General features: G+C 37.0%; 1 protein-coding gene across 1 annotated transcript; it reads left to right on the top strand.

The window, feature by feature from the left end:
- Positions 1-13816: 13816 nt before the first annotated feature.
- On the top strand, positions 13817-15915 carry LOC101899939 (neprilysin-1). The gene has a single exon (XM_005189409.4). It carries the CDS (start codon positions 13897-13899, stop codon positions 15874-15876), a length of 1980 nt encoding a protein of 659 aa, XP_005189466.1. The 5' UTR covers positions 13817-13896; the 3' UTR covers positions 15877-15915.
- Positions 15916-19985: the final 4070 nt, after the last annotated feature.

Here is a 19985-nt window from a genome sequence, read left to right on the forward strand (position 1 = left end):
CACACCCACATATACACCTACAGAAGAACACCCACTGATGCAGGGAAATTTGGTGAACAAAGGCTTTTCGACAACTAGACAATGTAAATATTTATTGCGCTTCAGGATTTAATTTTGAAATTACTATTAGTTATTGTAATGAATTTTATTTTCAATACATTTTTGTGATTTTTTTTTCAGAGTCGATTACAAATTTGGTGGGAAAAGGTATTGCAGGTGACTAGGGACCAATTTTAATATTTATTTTTATAAACATTAAACTGCGTTTATTCAGAAATAAATAGAGCTGAATCATCGTCTAAAAACTTCCAAAGAGCTGCCTTTGAAACCACTCAGCTAGAACTTGTTAAAAAGTAAAAACTATTTTTACCCTACACCACAAGGTGGTCAGGGTATTACGTCTTTGTGCATTTTTTTGTAAGAGGCAAAAGGAAACGAGATAGACCCATAGTTCCTTTTGATGATCTGCATAGAATCACTTTCTGAGTTGATTTATGCATGTCAGTCCGTCTGTCCGTCCGTCCGTCTGTCCATGTATTCTTGTGAACAAAATGCAGGTCGCATTTATTATTCGATTGAGATGAATTTTTCCAAACCCTATTGAAATTGGAGATAATCGGTCAAAATTTAGATATAGCTCTCATATATATCTTCGTCCGATTTGCCTTTTATTGTGCACCAAACGTGTAATATCAGCCCGAATAGTATGGAATTTTCCACATACAACCAAATTAGGCCTGAAAATAAATGTGTCAAATTTGATCGAAATCGAATATTTTTCATCCGATTTGTTATTTAAGTCCTCCGCAGCTGTAATATGCACTCTGTAATAACAATATTTGGGGAAACATATCAAATGCAGCTCAGAAATACCTTTGCTAAATTTTATCGAGATCGGTTCAGATTTGGATATAGCTCCCATATATAACATCGTCCGATTTACATTTTATTGTGCACCAAACGTCTAATATTTGCCCAAATGGGATGGAATTTGGCACAAACGACCAAATTGAGTCTAGAAAGTAGTGTGCCAATTTTGGTGAAGATCGGTTCAGATATAGCTATAGCTCCCATGTATATTGTTCATACGATTTGTTGTATTTGTTACCCACAGCCGTAATATGCACTCTGCAACAACGATATTCATGAAATATATCAAATACAGCTCAGAAATAGCTTTGCCAAATTTTATCGAGATCGGTTCCGATTTGGATATATATTTTTATCCGATTTCAAATTAATTGTGCACCAAATGGGCAATATAAGTCCGAATTTAATTTTTTTTTTTTTTGGTTTTTAGTTTAAATGCACTTTCGCATCGAAAAAAACCCAACATCAATGATGTTATTTTTAAAGCACACACTTTTGTGCGCTTTTACTCAATTCAGGCGTGTCCAATGTTTCAGGGACAACAACAACAACACGTCACATGTGTTAAAAATGCTGCCAACGCCCCGAAGTTATGATAGCGTTAAAATTAACATTTACGTCAATGTTATGTAAACAAGCATGTGCCACAGGCAAAAACCAAATAGATGTATTTTATATAAACAACGAAAATGTATGAACAAACATGTCCTACACGAAGACAAATATACAAAGAGGAAGAGTGCAAAAAAAAATCACAAAGACAAATATATCCTATATTTGGACATTAAAACTTTAAGCTAAGCTGACTAGAATTTTACTGGAAAGTTTTTATACCCTCCACCATACTTATTTGCAACTCATCAAAATAATAATTTTAGACCTAACAAAATATGTACACCATTGATCAGCACAAAATTCTAAGACGATTTAGCCCTATCCGTACGTCCAAGACATCGTATATTCCATAAAAGGTGAGTAAAAAAACTGCAATAAAATCAAACGCCATAATTGTTACATTTTTTTTTAATTTCATTAAATGAAGGCAAAAAATGACGGAAATAGCAGCAAATTTTAGAATAAGTTTAGAATTGTTCTAATCGGTCACCCTTGGCACGAATTATGGCCTTCAAACGGCCAATGTCGCCGTCACACGATGCCCGGATGTTGCTCTGCTGTATTTTGGCCCATTCCCGGCGAAGCGCTTGTTTGAGGTGATCGACACTTTGGTATTTTTTAGTGCCAACCTTGCTTTCCAAATTACTCCAGACACAATAGTCTAACGGATTGGAATCAAGAGATTTTGGTGGCCATTGTGCGCTGGAAATGAAGCGAGGAACCCCGTTTTTACCATTTTTGGGTGGCGCGTGCTGAGTGCGATAGAGTCCTCTTGGAATGTTCAAGGTCTGCGGCCAAAATATTTGTGTGCCCAAGGCTTAGAAATGCATGCACCTTCCAGAATATTTTCGCTATAATATTCGGCATTTATTCTGTTGCCACGGTCGATTAATACGAGCGAAGAGAGCGACCATCGGCTGCTATGGCAGCCCACACCATCACCATGGCCGTTGCTTGAGTTCTGGTGGCCAACCGAAAGTGCACATTTTCAGCTGACCTCTTTTGGTAAGTAAACATCATCATTTTATAGTTTACAAACTGCTGTACAACGAACCATTATCATCATCATCGGAGAAAACCAAATTCGGGAGTTCACCACTTTCGGCCAAGCGAATTAACTCTTTAGCTCTTTTGAGTCTATTTTCTTTCTGTTTTTGGAATTTCAATGGCTTTACCCCGAGCTCATTTTTCAATATTTGCCGAATGGAATATTGCCATATGTTCAGCTCACGAGCCATTATACGGCCACTGCGACGCGGGTTTCGATCAAGTCACTTCTTTACTTTTCAAACAATTTCTGCTGATGTTGCTGTTTTTTTTTTCGTCCACTTCCTTGACGTCGGGCTACGCTACCAGTATCACGGTAACGAGCGATGGTACGAGACACAAAAAAATATTTATTCTCATTTAAATGCTTGAGTGTTCTAACGATAGCCACTTGTGGTCTATAGGACGTGGACCTACATAGGCATTGTTTGTCATAAGCCATTACCATATTCAAATTCGAAACTTAAAATAAACGGTGAATAATGTAGCTAAAATCATCAAAATATCGTATATAGGGAGGTACCGTTATATCGGAGCCGTGCGAAGACCTGGGCCAGCATAGATAATTCTTTGTCACAGGCTATAGCATCCATTACGAACGTCAAATACGACATCTCAAACAATTTCGGTAGGTATTGTACCTAAACTCGTCAAAATACCGAATATAGGGAGGTACTGATATATGGGGCCTTTACGAAGACCTCGATCTGCATAGACAATTTTCTGTCACAGACCTTAGTTCCCATTACGAGCTCCAAATACGTAATTTGAAACAATTCCGGTGATATATGACGATAAAATCATCAAAATACCGAATATTTGGGGTTCCGTTATATGGGGGCTATACGAAGACGTGGACCTGCACAGACAATTTTCTCTCTTAGGCTGTAGTAAACATTACGAATCTCAAATACCAAATTTGAAACAATGCTGGTTAAGAATATCGCTAGAATCATCAAAATACCGAGTATAGGGAGGTACCGTTAAATGGGGGCTATACGAAGACGTGGACCTGTACAGACAATTTTCTGGCTGTAGTATCCATTACGAATCTCAAATACCAAATTTGAAACAATTCCGGTGAATAGTGTCGCTAAAATCATCAAAATACCGAATATTGGGGGTTCCGTTATATGGGGGCTATATGAACTTTTAGCCTTCTATCTCAATTCGTTCGAAAGATAGCGTGATTACAACAGACAGACGGACAGACAGACGGGGATGGCTAAATCGACTTCGAATTTTGCGCTCATCAAGTATATATATAATTTGTTGGGTCTGACATGAGTATTTCGAGGAGTTACAAACGGAATGACAAAGTTAATATACCCTCCATAGTATGGTGGAGGGTATAAAAACAAAATTTTGTATATGGTTAAGAAAAAGATCTGAAATCCTGAAATTTGATATGGATATCGGAAATGTACATTATTTTGATATTAGAACAAAGTGTTCGGTGAAATGGGAGAGTTAGATACAAAATGCGTAAATATATACCCTAGGAAATGGAATCTAATGGTTGGTCAAGTGAGAATGCTGGGTATTATGTCTTTGTGCATTTGTTTGTAAGATGGAGTAGGAAGCGATATAGACCCATAGTTACATGTGAGGAATTTCCTAGAATCACTTTCTGAGTTGATTTACGCATGTCAGTCCGTCTGTCCGTCCGTATATCTGTTATCCTTGAATTTTTGCGATCAAAATGCAGGTCGCATTTATTATCCGATTGAAATGAAATCTTCCGAACAAAATTTGTTTGACCCAAGGACAAACCCTATTGAAATTGGAGATAATCGGTATAAAATTAGATATAGCTCCCATATATATCTTCGTCCGATTTGCCATTTATTGTGCACCAAACGTATAATATCAGCCCGAATAGTTTTGAATTTTGCACATACAACCAAATTAGGACGGAAAATAAGTATGTCAAATTTGATCGAAATCGGTTCAGATATAGCTATAGCTCCCATATAAATTGTTCATCCGATTTGTTATTTTTGTCCTCCGCAGCCGTAATATGCACTCTGTAACAACAATATTTGGGGAAATATATCAAATGCAACTCAGAAATATCTTAGCTAAATTTTATGGAGATCGGTTCAGATTTGGATATAACTCTCATATATAACTTCGTCGGATTTAACATTTATTCTACACCAAACGTCCAATATTTGCCCAAATGGGATGAAATTTGGCACATGCTACCGAATTGAGTCTAGAAGCTAGTATGCCAAATTTGGTGAAGATCGATTCAGATATAGCTATAGCTCCGGCACATTTAATCCTTTGAACTTCAAATTACAATTATAATCATAGCGTGTATGATTAAATTCTCCCATAAAATCTTTTAATTGTTATGTGGAGCTCTACAAAATTAGCAAAGTGGTGTAGGGTATCATAAAGTTGGCTCCGCCCGACTTCAGGACTTTCTTTACTGGTTTTAAATTCAATTAATGTCCCCTGCTCTATATACATATGTCGAACTTTTTCTAACGAAGTAGAGGATATTTTCTTGTACAAAACATGGTATGTAATGTAATTTCCCTTCCATCGCACCCCCTGAAGATATAAACCGTCATAAATGTTAACTTGTGTCACATTTCAAACACTTTCACGGATAGTTTCAAAAGACATTTCAACACTCAGCGAACAAAAGTATTGCGTGACAATACATATTTTCCGCCACCTGTCTGTCTGTCAATGAATATGTGTTAGGATTAATTGACACATTAGATGTGTTTCTACACACACACACATACACACACAAATACCTACATAAAATTCTTTCTTTCACTTTTATTGTCATTGTCAAACCACTTCGTAATTACGAAGCTAAGCACGAAATGTCCCATCTACCAAAGTTAATTATAATTTGTAGCTAATCAGTTAAAATTTGTTGTACAAACAAATCGTTCACACACACTGTCCATACTAATTTGTTCGGTGTAGTTATGTTATGTTATGGTGTGCGTGTGTGTGTGGCCTAATTTTGTTGTGTAGTTGTGTTGAGTAATAGGATTTTGTAAAAGTATACTTGTCGACGGCAAATGATCAATTAATATTCAAATGGTTATCGAAGGCATAGATTTGTAAACAGAACGTCCATTCGAAAAGTATTATGGAACATTTGGTAAAGGATTAAATCAAGTATAGGTGTGTGTGTGAGGGTTTGGGAAATTGTATTGTTTTCCAAACCATTAAATCTAATGACTCAGAATTCTTAAGATGACAATGTAAAATTAGTTTATTACAAACACTTGGTATTAATTCGAAGCTTTTAATAATGACCTTAGGTAATTGGGTACGTATACGTATTGTCAGAATGTATACGTCACACTGATACAATAATATTAGGGAAAATATTCACATAATTTGTAAAAGTTAAATACGCTCCATAGAGTGAAACTCTTATAAATCTTGAAAAAAAAATAATTAAGAACAAGTAAAAAAGCAGCTAAGTTCAGCCGGGCCGAACTTTTTATACCCTCCACCATTAGGAAGATACCCAAAATACCGCTATACGAAGACGTGGTCCGGCATAAGCAATTTGTGTCAAAGGTTGTAGTAACGGTTCCGAACTTTATATACGAAATTTGAAATAATTCCGCTGAATAACGTCGCAAGAATCATGAAAACACCAAATATCTGGGGGTACCGTTATATGGGCGCTATACTAAAACGTAGATCTATTTAGACAATTCTCTTTCAGGAGGTATGGTACTCAGATTTTAAGACAATTCCATTGAAAAACTTGACTCAAATCATAAAAAACCCGAATTTGAGGGGGTGCCGTTATATGGGGGCCATACGATATCGTGCACCTATATAGAAATTTTCTCTTCCAGGGGATAAAGTACTCACAAGGAACTTCTTGTGTGGATTTTCAGACAATTCCATTGAAAAATGTGGCGAAAATCATAAAAATTCCGAATATCGGAAAGTGCCGGGATATACGATATGGTGAACCTATATAAACAATTATCTTCCAGGGGAATATAGTCACGAAGAACACATTGTGTAGAATTTCAGACAATTCCTTTAAAAAAATGTGGCTAAAATCATCAAAAAACCGAATATTGGGGGGTATATGGGGGTTATACGATATCGTGGACTTATATAGACAATTCTCTATCAAGGGATAGGGTACTCATAAAGAACTCCTTGTGCACAATTTTAGACAAATCTGCAAAATTTTAGCTTCCTATCTTAATTCGTTTTGAATTATACCCTGACCAAGAATATATACATTTTGTAAGGTCTAAAATTATTATTTCGATGAGTTATAAACGGAATGACGAACTAATATACCTTCCATACTATGTATGGTGGAGGATATAAAAAGTTGAAACGTATAAGCCGTTTCGCCGAGACGAAACAACTGAAGCTAAAATATTGAATTTTTGCACAGGGGTCAATGTTGATGCATAGGTGGTGGTGGTGATGTGGCTGGGTTTTTAGAAATTCGTATTAAAAGGATACCAAAATCTGGCATTAGGATCACATTTTGTGCGGTTTGGCTGATACATGGCGGAGGATTGGAAAATACGTAATAAAATGTACGAAAAGTAATAAATTGTATTAACTTTGGTATTTGGAAAAGGTATAGAATTGGAAATCGGAAATTCGGAATGAGAGAACTTGATGTTGTGTAGAATAGACAAACTAAAGGTTTTTTTTCGAAATTCAAACAATTTGTTTACTAAAACGTACTAAAATTGGTACCATTTGGAATTATATGAATTATATGCACGAATTATGGCCTTCACACGGCCGTCACACGCTGCCCAAATGTTGCTCTGCGGTATTTTGACCAATTCCCGGCGAAACCTACTTCAGAGAGGGTCAAAAAGTCAATAAAAATCAAAACACAGCGTGAGATGAAACAACCTCAACCAACTTCAGACTGCTGTAATTTCTAAGCTACTCGTTCGAGTGCTGTTAAAAATATTCCTGTGACAGCTCATTATATTGTTTACAAGCGTACAAAAGAATTTTGGTGAAAATAGACTCAAATAAGCTAAAGAATTGCTTCGCTTGGCCGAAAGTGGTGAACTGCCGAATTTCGTTTTCTCCGATGAGAAAATATTCGTTGTCCAGCAGTTTGTAAACAAACAAAATGATCGTGTTTACTTGCCAAAGACGTCAGCTGAAAATGTGCACCTTCGGTTGGCCACTAGAACTCAAGCGCCGGCCATGGTGATGGTGTGGGCTGCCATAACAGCCGATGGTCGCTCTCTGCTCGTATTAATCGACCGTGGCATCAGAATAAATGCTGAATATTATCGCGAAAATATTCTGGAGTTAATACACCCTCCAGAATATTTTCGCGATAATATATATAATATAATCCTTGGGCACACAAACATTTTGACCGCAGACCTTGGACATTCCAACAGGACTCAGCAACATCGCACTCAGCACGAATAAATGCCGAATATTATCGTGAAAATATTCTGGAGGGTGTACTAAAGCCTTGGGCACGCAAACATTTTGTCCGCAGACCTTGGACATTCCAACAGGACTCAGCATCATCGCACTCAGCATGCGCCACCCAAGAATGGTTACCAAATGAGGTTCCTTGATTCATTTCCAGCGCACAATGGCTACCAAAATCTCCTGATAATAATCCGTTGGAATTTTTTGTCTGGAGTATTTTGGGAAGCAAGGTTGGCACTAAAAAACACCAAAGTGTCGATCACCTTAAGCAAGCGCTTCGCCGGAAATGAGCCAAAATACCGAAGAGAAACATTCGGGCAGCGTGTGACGGTTTCATTGGCCGTTTGAAGGTCATAATTCGTGCCAAAGGTGACCAATTCGAACAAATCTAAACTTATTGTAAAATTTAATGCTATTTCCCACTTTTAGATTTCATTCAATAAAATTAAAAAAAAAAAAAGAAATTAAAAAATTTAAAAATTATGGGGTTCGACTTTGTTGCATTTTTTTTATCTCAACCTGTATATGTAAATAATCGAACATTGTCGGCAAAACTGACAGATACTTTTTAACTTGTTATGGCATATTTTAATGCAATTTTTCAAGATTTTATTCGTTTCTGCCAAAAGCCATTCTAAAATGTGGAAAATTATGGTCTAGCCTTTCTTAAATCATTAGCGATTTAACTAAGATCCCCTTCTGTGATATATGAAATTGTATACACTGGGCTATATATGCCATATTTTGGATATCGGTATCAATGTTACGATCAGAAGTGACATATTCGTGTATTTTAAAAATATTCGATGTTCGTGTTTTTTTTACAAGGAACTTATTTCACCCGTTGAACATTATTCAATGACCATCAAAATTGGGAGGCTTCTTCCCAGTCCTAAACTCTAGCCCAGTGCTAAATTCTGAGTCGATTGGTCTATAATTGTGGCCTGCAGAGCAACCACAAAATGAGGACATTTATCGGTTTTTGGTCCATTTCAATTCCTAGAAATTTGGAGATCATATCCTCAAAAAATAGGCTTTTATTCTGGCCCTAACCCCAGCGTGACTACAATTTAATATGGACAGACGGGTCGACGGACACACATATAGCTCGATCGATTCAGCTTGGCGATATTGAAGATCCATATATAATTCCCTATGTCTTAGTGTTGTAGGGTTTATTTATCAGAAATTATTGGCAGGGAAGAGGGTAGAGATATGATACGGAGATTATTCTCTGATATATTACTAAGATCCAGCCACAATATGGTAGGCGTATGTGCTACTTTCAGCATTACTAGTAATGACATTCACATATACTCTGCACTACCAGTAAGATAAAATAATTGGTTATTCCATAAAATGTCCAATAAAAAATAATTTATTCTTATATTTAAAAGCTCGCATAAAAAATACCTAGTTGTGCACAGCAATTTGTCCATCCAATCCTGAAACATAATATAGAAAGCTGTTTTGATTATATATGCCAATACTTTTTAATCTCCAAATTTATATAAAGTATTTATAAACAATCAAAAGAATTTGAATTATGCCACTAAACGACGGTTGTTCATAATTCCGCATGACAAGGATATTGTCCGTGTAAGCGATATAAGTGGCAATGACATATCATAATATATTTCATTTACATTAGGATGACATGCAGTAAACCGAACAAATGCAATGACATTCCCAAGCTTGCTTTTCTAACATTTCGTTACATCCCATTAAATGGCGGCTTTTGCCGTCGACCGAAAACCAAAAATGTAATGTATTTCTAATTAATCCGTTATCAGTTTACAGGCTAACTTTTAATTACGGCAATATGTTTTGGAGTGTTCACTTGATGTGATTTACACATTGGTAGTTTGATTACTGATATACACGAAGATAGATGTGTGTACAGGTATGTATGTGTGCGAAGGAAGCTGTTTGCAGTTGAATGGAGGCAATTGGCGTTTGATTGATTGAGTGGTGATATGGCTATGCAGTTGAAAATTTTATAAATTTAATCATCAAATGTAAATGAAAACAGAATTGAAAATCGTTTTGGATTATTTTCAAAATGAAATATTTAGGAAATATATGAATAATCATTGGTCAGCTAATGAGGATGCTGTGAGCACAGCTTTGGGAAATTTGATGTTGGATTTAAATCTAATAATGTTCGACCAAATTAATGTTTTTCAGTAGCTACGGGAAGAAACCACCAGATTGCAAAAGTAGAGCTTAAACCAGTAAAGAAAATTCTAAAGTCGGACGGGGCCGACTTTATGATACCCTACACCACTTTGCTAATTTTGTAGAGCTCCAGATAACAATTAAAAGATTTTATGGGAGAATTTATTCATACACGCTATGATTATAATTGTAATTTAAATTTCAAAGGACTAAATATGCCGAAGCATTTGTTTCTTTTTAATTCGGACTTGTATTGTCCACTTGGTGCAAAATTAATTTGAAATCACATAAAGATATATATGGGAGCTATAGGCAAATCTGAACCGATCTTGGTAAAATTTGGCAAAGATATTTCTGAGCTGTATTTGATATATTTCCCTGAATATCGTTGTTACGAAGTGCATATTACGGCTGTGGGTAACAAATGCAACAACTCGGATGAACAATATATATGGGAGCTATAGCTATATCTGAACCGATCTTCTCCAAATTTGGCATACTACCTTTTAGACTCAATTCGGACGTATGTGCCAAATTCCATTTGGGCAAATATTAGACGGTTGGTGTACAAAAAAATGTAAATCGAAGTTATATATGGGAGCTATATCCAAATCTGAACCGATCTCGATAAAATTTAGCAAATGTATTTCTGAGATGAACTTGATATATTTCCTCAAATATTGTTGCTACAGAGTGAATATTACGGCTGCGGAGGACAAAAATAACAAATCGGATGAACAATATATATGGGAGCTATATCTTTATCAGAACCGATTTCGATAAAATTTGGCACACTTGTTACTAGGCCTAATTTTATTGTATGTGCAAAATTTCACAATAAAATGCAAATCGAACGAATATATATATGGGAGCTATGTCTAAATTTTTGCGGATTATCTCCAATTTAAATAGGGTTCGTCGAAACAAATGATTTGTGCAAAATTTCATCTTAATCGGATAATAAATGCGACCTGCACTTTGTTCACAAGAATATATGGACAGACCGACGGACGGACAGACGGACTGACATGCATAAATCAACTCAGAAAGTGATTCTATGGTTATCTTCAAAAGTAATTATGGGACTATCTCTTCCTTCTCCATGTTACAAACAAATGCACAAAGACATAATACCCTTGCCACTATGTGGTGTAGGGTATAAAAATAAATCAAAATGACACTTTTTTGACCCGGTTGAGGTTTCAAATCGACAAAAATATTCCTAGTATACTTATCTGCAATATTACAGGGTGAGATAAAAAAACTGCGACAAAGCCATTATTTTAACTTTTTTTTAATTTTATTGATTGAAAGCGAAAAATGTCGGAAATAGCATCAAATTTTAGAATAAGTTTAGATTTGCTAGAATTGGTCACCTTTGGCACGAATTATGGCCTCCAATGCAACCGGCACACGTTGCCCAAATGTTGCTCTGCGGTATTTTGGCCAATTCCCGGTGAAACGCTGGATTGAGGCGATCGAAACTTTGGTATTTTTAGTGCCAACCTTGCTTTCCAAAATATTCCGGAGCAAATAGTCCAACAGATTGGTATCCTGAGATTTTGGTGGCCATTGTGAACTGGAAATGAAGCGAGGAACCTCATTTGGTAACCATTCTTGGGTGGCGCATGCTAAGTGCGATGGTGCTGAGTCCTGTTGGAATGTCCGAAGGTCTGCGGCCAAAATGTTTGCGTGCCCAAGGCTTTAAAACACCCTCCAGAATATTTTCGCGATAATATTCCGCATTTATTCTGATGCCACGGTCGATTAATACCAGCGGAGAGCGACCATCGGCTGTCATGGCGGCCCACACTATCACCATGGCCGGCGCTCGAGTTCTGGTGACCAACCGAAGCCGAACATTTTCAGCTAAACTCTTTGGCAAGTAAACACGATCATTTTGTTTGTTTACAAACTGCTGCACAACGAATGTTTTCTCATAGTTGTTTTGAGCCTGTTGCGGTGTAAGTTCTTGCACTTTTTGGAATTTCAATGACTTTACCCCGAGCTCATTTTTCAATATTTGCCGAATGGAATATTGCCATATGTTCAGTTCACGATCCATTTTTCGGTCAGTGTGACGGGGGTTTCGATCAAGTTGCTTCTTTACTTTTCCAACCATTTCTGCTGGTGTTGCTGTTTTCTTCCGCCCACTTCCTTGATGTCGGGCTACGTTACCAGCACCACGGTGAGGAGCGATGGTACGAGACACAAAAGATTTATTTACACTTAAATGCTGGAGTGCTCTAACGATAGCCATTTGTGGTTTTCCAGCCAAGTACAAAGAAATCACACTATCACGCTTGAATTCCATCACGAATAACTTCATTTCTGGAAAATTCTCACCAAAATGCTTTTGTATGCTTGTAAACAACATTATGAGCTGCCACTGAAATAATTTTAACAGCTGTCGAACGAGTGGCTTAGAAAGTACGGCAATCTGAAATTGGTTGCAGTTTTTTCATCCCACCCAGTATATCTACAAGGTCAGAATGTTTTCTCATAGACTAGAAGGTCTTCTCGTAGAAGACCAGAAGGTCTTCTCGTAGAAGACCAGAAGGTCTTCTCGTAGAAGGCCGGAAGGTCTTCTCGTAGAAGGCCAGAAAGTCTTCTCATAGAAAACCAGAAGGTCTTCTCATAGGAGACCAAAAGGTCTTCTCATAGAAGACCAAAAGGTCTTCTCATAGAAGACCAAAAGGTCTTCTCATAGAAGACCAAAAGGTCTTCTCATAGAAGACCAAAAGGTCTTCTCATAGAAGACCAAAAGGTCTTCTCATAGAAGACCAAAAGGTCTTCTCATAGAAGACCAAAAGGTCTTCTCATAGAAGACCAAAAGGTCTTCTCATAGAAGACCAAAAGGTCTTCTCATAGAAGACCAAAAGGTCTTCTCATAGAAGACCAAAAGGTCTTCTAATAGAAGACCAGAAGGTCTTCTCATAGAAGACCAGAAGGTTTTCTCATAGAAGACCAGAAGGTCTTCTCATAGAAGACCAGAAGGTCTTCTCATAGAAGACCAGAAGGTCTTCTCATAGAAGACCAGAAGGTCTCCTCATAGAAGACCAGAAGGACTCCTCATACAAGACCAGAAGGTCTACTCATAGAAGACCAGAAGGTCTACTCATAGAAGACCAGTAGGTCTTATAGAAGGCCAGAAGGTCGTCTGAAAGAAGAAGACCAAAAGGTCTTCTCATAGACAAAGACCAGAAAGTCTTTTCATAGAAGAAGACCAGAGAATAAAAAAGATTTACAGATCTTCTTTGAGAAGATCTAGAGATCCTCTGTGAGAAGATTTACAGATCTTAAGTGAGAAGATCTGCAGATCTTCTATGAGAAAATTCACAGATCTTCAATAAGAAGCTTAACAGTTCTTCTACGTGAAGACACCTCCCATAGAAGATGTACAGATCTTCTCTGAGAAGATCTACATATCTTCTATGGAAAGATCATCAGATCTTATTGGTATTTCCAATCTTAGTTGCTATTTCCTGCCCCCTCCAGATTGATAGCCAAAGTACTGCACCAAACAGTAGTACATTGCTACCGCTTTTTTATTTCAGTTCCGAAAATTGATAACTGTAAATTGTTGATACCGATTTGATTTCCTTGAAAACAATTTTCCAATAAAATTTTTACAATATTTAAATTAATAACATCTGAACAAAGAAGCTCCGCAATCAAACGAACGTAGTATTCCATTGCAGTCAGACATCTGGCGGCAATCCGATCGGAGTAATATTTGCATTCAAAATGCAACTACAGCGCTTTGTAATTGCATTGCTGCTTATCAGCGTTGGCTGTGACGCAACATCGGTGCAAATGGCGAACTTTGTAAATCGTCGTCAGCAGAAATTGATTGAGGGTTCCATGGACATCGATGTGGATCCATGTGAAGATTTCTATGAATATGCCTGTGGCAACTGGGAGGAGTATACAGATGGAGCTGGTTATCAATTTGCCGAGACCCTGAGTATGATGGATTTTCGAGCAAACCAAGATTTTATGGACTACATGAATAGACTTCAGATATGGAAGGCACCACGTTTCGTAAGAAAGACATATGAATTTTATCGATCCTGTCTGGATGTGGGAATATATAGTCCACAAAGTTATTTAAATTGGTTGCTGGAAAATGAGCAACTGAAAATGCCTTCCTTGTTTCCGGCGGAGAAGAATGAGGAACTATATGATTGGATATCCATATTGGCCACTATGTATAAATATGGCATGAATGGTATATTTCTGGAGCTAACTGCATTTTATCCCAAAGAAAATCCCTCACAGCTGACAATCGATTTGGACAAACCTCTACAGGCGGAAGAAGGTTTGGGTTTTATTCCCCTGACTCAAAAGAATTTGAAAGACATAATACGTTCTATAGATGGTGTCATGACCTCTGGGGAATTTTTACAACTGTGGAGTGATGTGAGTAAATTCGAGCAAAGGTTATTGCAATTAAAGGAAGAACTTGTGGATCTAAATGAGAGCGAAAAAATAGAACTCAAAAAATTGCCCTTAGAATGGCTGGAGAAGTATTTGCGTACAGCCTTAAATCAAACCATAACCGATAGCCAAATAGAGTTGTATATTCAAAATGTACCCTACTTGAGGGCCCTGGATGAATACCTGAAGAACCATGAGAGCGTCTTCATAGCTCAATATTTAGAAATACGTTTCGTGTGGTACATGCGCCGACAAAGGCCACCCATATTTACTCCAGAAGGTTGTATTGTTCCCACCCGCGGTCACCTATCGTTGGCCATGCACTGGATCTATGAACAACAAAAACCCCACATTGCAGAGGTAGTGCCGGAAATTCAAAAGATTTTTGAAAATATTATTAAAACTTTCAAAAGCCATCTTCAAAAAAATGAGAACGCCTTTAATGCCTCCACTCTACAATTTTTGCTCTCGAAACTGGATAAGTTACAACTGAAGGTTGGCAATCTACCACGTTGGAATACCACAGACATATTAGAGGATTATTACCATGGGCTAAATATTTCACGCACAGATTTCTATGGCAATCACTTGAAATTATTGGCCTTCCACGTGACCAACCGCAAGCTGTTCTATACGACTACAAATTCCTCCAACTATTATCACATGGAGGAATATGAAACGGCGGCAAGTCCCTCACCATACTACATACACAAGGCCAATATGGTCATGCTGCCCAGCACCGCCATACAACGACCCCTGTATCATGACGGCCATGAGGATGTCTATAAATACAGTTCCCTGGGTTTTCTGCTCTCCCATGAAATGCTACATGCCTTCGACATCAATGGCCTAGAGGTGGATGGTAATGGCAAACTGAATTCCACACCCTACCTCGATATGTTGTCCAATTCGAAATTTAAGCATCAATTGCAGTGTCTACGTCAACTAAATCCCTTGGTCATTAATGAAAAGATTTCCGATGTCAGTGGCCTACAATATGCCTATGAAACCTTTTTCAGCATCCATCCAGATATGGGGGAGCGGGAGCAAAAACGTCTACTCCATGGCAATGAAATGTCCTTGGGAAAGTTATTTTTCTTAAATTTTGCCCAATTCTTTTGTGGTTCGACTTCGTCGTTCTACTATGTGAACATCGAGGAACATGGCAGTGATCGGGACAGGGTAAATGATGCAGTTAAACATTTTCCAGAATTTGCTAAGGTGTTCAATTGCAGTGCATCAAATCGAATGCGCGTCAATCAGACGTGTAACTTGTGGCGAAGGTAGAAAAGAAGTGAGAGAGGGAGAGATAATAATAGATAATAAAATTATTCAAAAATTGTTGAATGAATTTTCCACGTGCCGGCGGTATGTTGGGGAGGGGAAGACTAATTTAGGTTAACTTAAATTGGGAGAGATCCATTATAAAATGAAAGGTACATACTTCTTTTGTCATTTTATATCCGGGCAGATGAAATCTATATGGGTTTCCAGATCTTCAGAGGATCAGTAGATACAATATCTAAAATGAATCTAAGGATTTTCTAATAAACGATCTTTAGATTTGTATACCTTCCGCCATATGGCTAGAGGGGGTATATATCATTTGATACGTCCAAAACATGTCTCATCGAAATAACGGTTTTAGACCCTAGATCTCTTTGAGTCAAATCCGTTTCAGGACATTTGAGGTCGATCTAGCGATGTCCGTCTGTCGAAGGGAGCTTCCAATTTGGTCCAAAATTGGTACATCGTGATATTATTATCAAACTTAGATCAATTTCGGAGATGGGCAATATCAGATCACTCCTTCTGGCAACTCTCCCACAAACGGTCAACATTTTCAAAAAACAATTTTACTGCACAGAAAGAGAAAGGATAATCCGATTTTGCAAATCCTAATGTGATGTAAGAGTTCGATTGTCTTGTCAAATTACACACCTCACAATATTTCTCTTAACCCAAGGTCTGGTATGAAGATGGAATATATCGGTTCAATCCTTCGAATACCTTCCCCACAAAGGCTCAAAATTTTGAACATCCATTGAGCTTATAAAACGCGCAATTAATATCCGACAAATTCTTTTGGTACATCCTCCACATATGGTTCAAGATTTTGAAAAACAAAACGCTCAAAGAAAGCAGAATAAGCATCCAACTCTCTTCAAATTTCACACATTCAAGCATCCTGCGAACCCCTTCTGGTACCGGATATCTTATACAACTCAGAATATCCTTAATCCGATTTCAGGATTATTGCGCATATAATGGCTAATATCAACTGAAATAGAGTGAATTTCGGGACGAAGGTTTCCATTTTGTGGAACTCGTCTCCGATATATATTTTTGTACCCCCCACCATAGTATGGAGTTTATATTAAGTTTGTCATTCCGTTTTTAACACCTCGAAATATACATTTTAGACCCCACAAGGTATATATATTCTTGGTCAGCATAGAATTCTATGCCGATTTAGCAATGTCCGTTCGTATGTCCGTCTATCCGTCTGTGCGTCTATGGAAATCACTCTAGCTTCCGAACGAAATGACGTAAGTTGATAAAAATTTTCTCAAATGTGTATTATGTCTACAGGACTTTTGGTATTCAAAATGCCATGTAGGTCCACGTCTTCGTATAGCCCCCATATAACGGTACCTCCCGATATTGGGTATTTTGATAATTTTAGCGACACATTCACCGGAATTGTTTTAAATTTGATATTTAAAGTTCATAATAGATACTACAGCAAAAGACAGAAAATGGGGCCATATAGGTCCACGTCTTAGTATAGCCCCCGTATTACAGTACCCCCGATATTCGCTATTTTGAAGATTTTAGCGACATTATTTACCTAAACTACTTCAAATTTCGTATTTGAAGTTCGTAATAAATACTACAGCCTATGACAGAAAATTGTTTGTACAGGTCCACGTCTTCGTATAGCCCCCATATAACGTAACCCCCGATATGCGGTATTTTGATGATTTTAGCGACATTATTTACCGGAATTATTTCAAATTTTGTATTTTGAAGTTCGTAATGGATACTACAGCCTATGCCAGAAAATTGTCTGTGCAAGTTCACGTTTTATAACCCACATGATACCTCCCTATATTCCGTATTTTGATGATTTTAGCTTTTAGCTATTAAAAACAGATTTTTTTCAAGTTTCGCATTTGAATATTGTAATAGCTCGTGACAAAAGTTGCCTATACAGGTCCACGTTGTCGTATAGACTCTAATATACGGCTACATTCGGTATTTTTAAGATTTAAACAGAATTTTTTACGGATTTTATTTTTTTGAAAATTGCCGAAATTGTACGATATGGTGGAGGGTTTTCAAAGTCCAGCTTGGCCGAACTTACAGCTTTTTTACTTGTTTTTAATATAATCCTTCTGCAATTGATATCATGCACGCTATAGCAATGTTATTTGACATAAAAGATTGAAATGCCTCCGCCAAATTTAGTAAAAATCGATTCAGAATTGGATATGCCCCGACTGTATTAGCTACCACTGAAACCAAATTATAACAGTTCTAAATCCAAATGTTGATAGGTGGTATGATATACTTCAAATAAATTCTTTTGTTATGGGAGCTCTACTAAATAACCAAAGTGGTGTAGGGTATCATATAGGCGGCACCGTCCCATTTCGATTTTTCTTACTGGTTTTATCTGTATTACATGAAGTATGCAAATCGAATACTTCTGTCGACTATATGTGGTACCTCACGCATATTTATATATTTTCTAAAAATTATCACATATCTTATATAAATGAGGTGAAGGTTGGAAGTAGCCAATATAATCCAAGCCTGGTACGTCACAATATTTATATCATATTTTTTTAAGTATGTTACGAAATGGACAATATTTGTCAATTCTTTCGGAACCTACTCCATAGAGGGACAACAATTTGAATAATCATGGCCGAAGTTATAATATATTTAAATAATCGAACATTGGCTGATGGTATACATATGTCTACAAAACATACCCATACTTTTTAACTTGTTATAGCATATTTTAATGCATTTTTTTAGATTTTATTCGTTTCTGCCAAAAGGCCATTCTAAAATTTAGAAAATTATCGTCTAGCCTTTCATGAATTATTAGCGGTTTAACTAACATACCCTCCTGTGATATATGCATTTGTATACACTAGGCTATATATGCGATATTTTGAATATCGGCAACAATGTTACGGTCAGAAGTGACTTTTTCGTGTATTTTTAAAAAATATCCGAAATTTAACAGAAATGTTCGTGTTTTTTTTTTTTTACAGGGAAATTATTTTTCCCACTAACTATTATTCAATGACCCTCGAAATTTAGAGGCTTCTTCCCAGTCCTAAACTCTAGCCCAGTGCTAAATTCTGAGTCGATTGATCTATAATTGTGGCCTGTAGAGCAACCGCAAAAAAAGAACATTTATCTGTTTTTGGTCCATTTCAATCCCTAAAAATTCGGAAATCATATCCACAAAAAATAGGCTTTTATTCCGGCCTTAACGCCAGCGTGATTACAATTTAACATGGACAGACGGATTGGGGGACGCACATATAGCTCGATCGATTCAGCTTGGCGATATTGAAAGATCAATATATAATTTCCAATGTCTTGGACCAATTCTCCAAGTGTTACATAATTTTTGGCCCAATCAAACTTATAATACCACCAACACATAGTGTTCTAGGGTTTATTTATCAGAGATTGTTGGCATATTTTTGCGTGATTACATTTTATCTCTTTATACTATGAGGCCATTCTGAATTGTTGAAAATTGTCAAAATTAGCCCAGCGGCTCATGGGTAATGAACGTACGCATCTTTAAAACGGTGAAATTTTCGTGTATTTTTGATTTCGCTGTAATTAAAAATATTCGCGGTTAAATGGAAATTTACGTATTTTTATACCCTCCACCATAGTATGGTGTCCGTCTGTGGAAATCAATTTAGCTTCCGAACGAAATGAAGTAGGTTGATAAAATTTTACTCAAAAGTGTGCTATATCTGCAGGACTTTTGGTATTGAGCCCCCATATAACGGTACCTCCCTATATTCGGTATTTTGATGATTTTAGCGACATTATTTACGGGAATTGTTTCAAATTTCGCATTTGAAGTTCGTAATGGATGTTACAGCCTATGACAGAAAATTGTTTGTGCATGTCCACGTCTTCGTATAGCCCCCATATAACCGTACCCCCCGATATTCGGTATTTTGATGAGTTTAGCGACATTATTTACAGGAATTGTTTCACATTTCGCATTTGAAGTTCGTAATGAATACCATAGCCTATGACATAAAGTTGCCTATACAGGTCCACGTCGTCGTATAGACTCTAATATACGGCTACATTTGGTATTTTTAAGATTTAACCAGAATTTTTTA

This window comes from Musca domestica, unplaced genomic scaffold, assembly GCF_030504385.1.
Source record: "Musca domestica strain aabys unplaced genomic scaffold, Musca_domestica.polishedcontigs.V.1.1 200, whole genome shotgun sequence".
Classification (NCBI taxonomy): Eukaryota; Metazoa; Arthropoda; class Insecta; order Diptera; family Muscidae; genus Musca; species Musca domestica.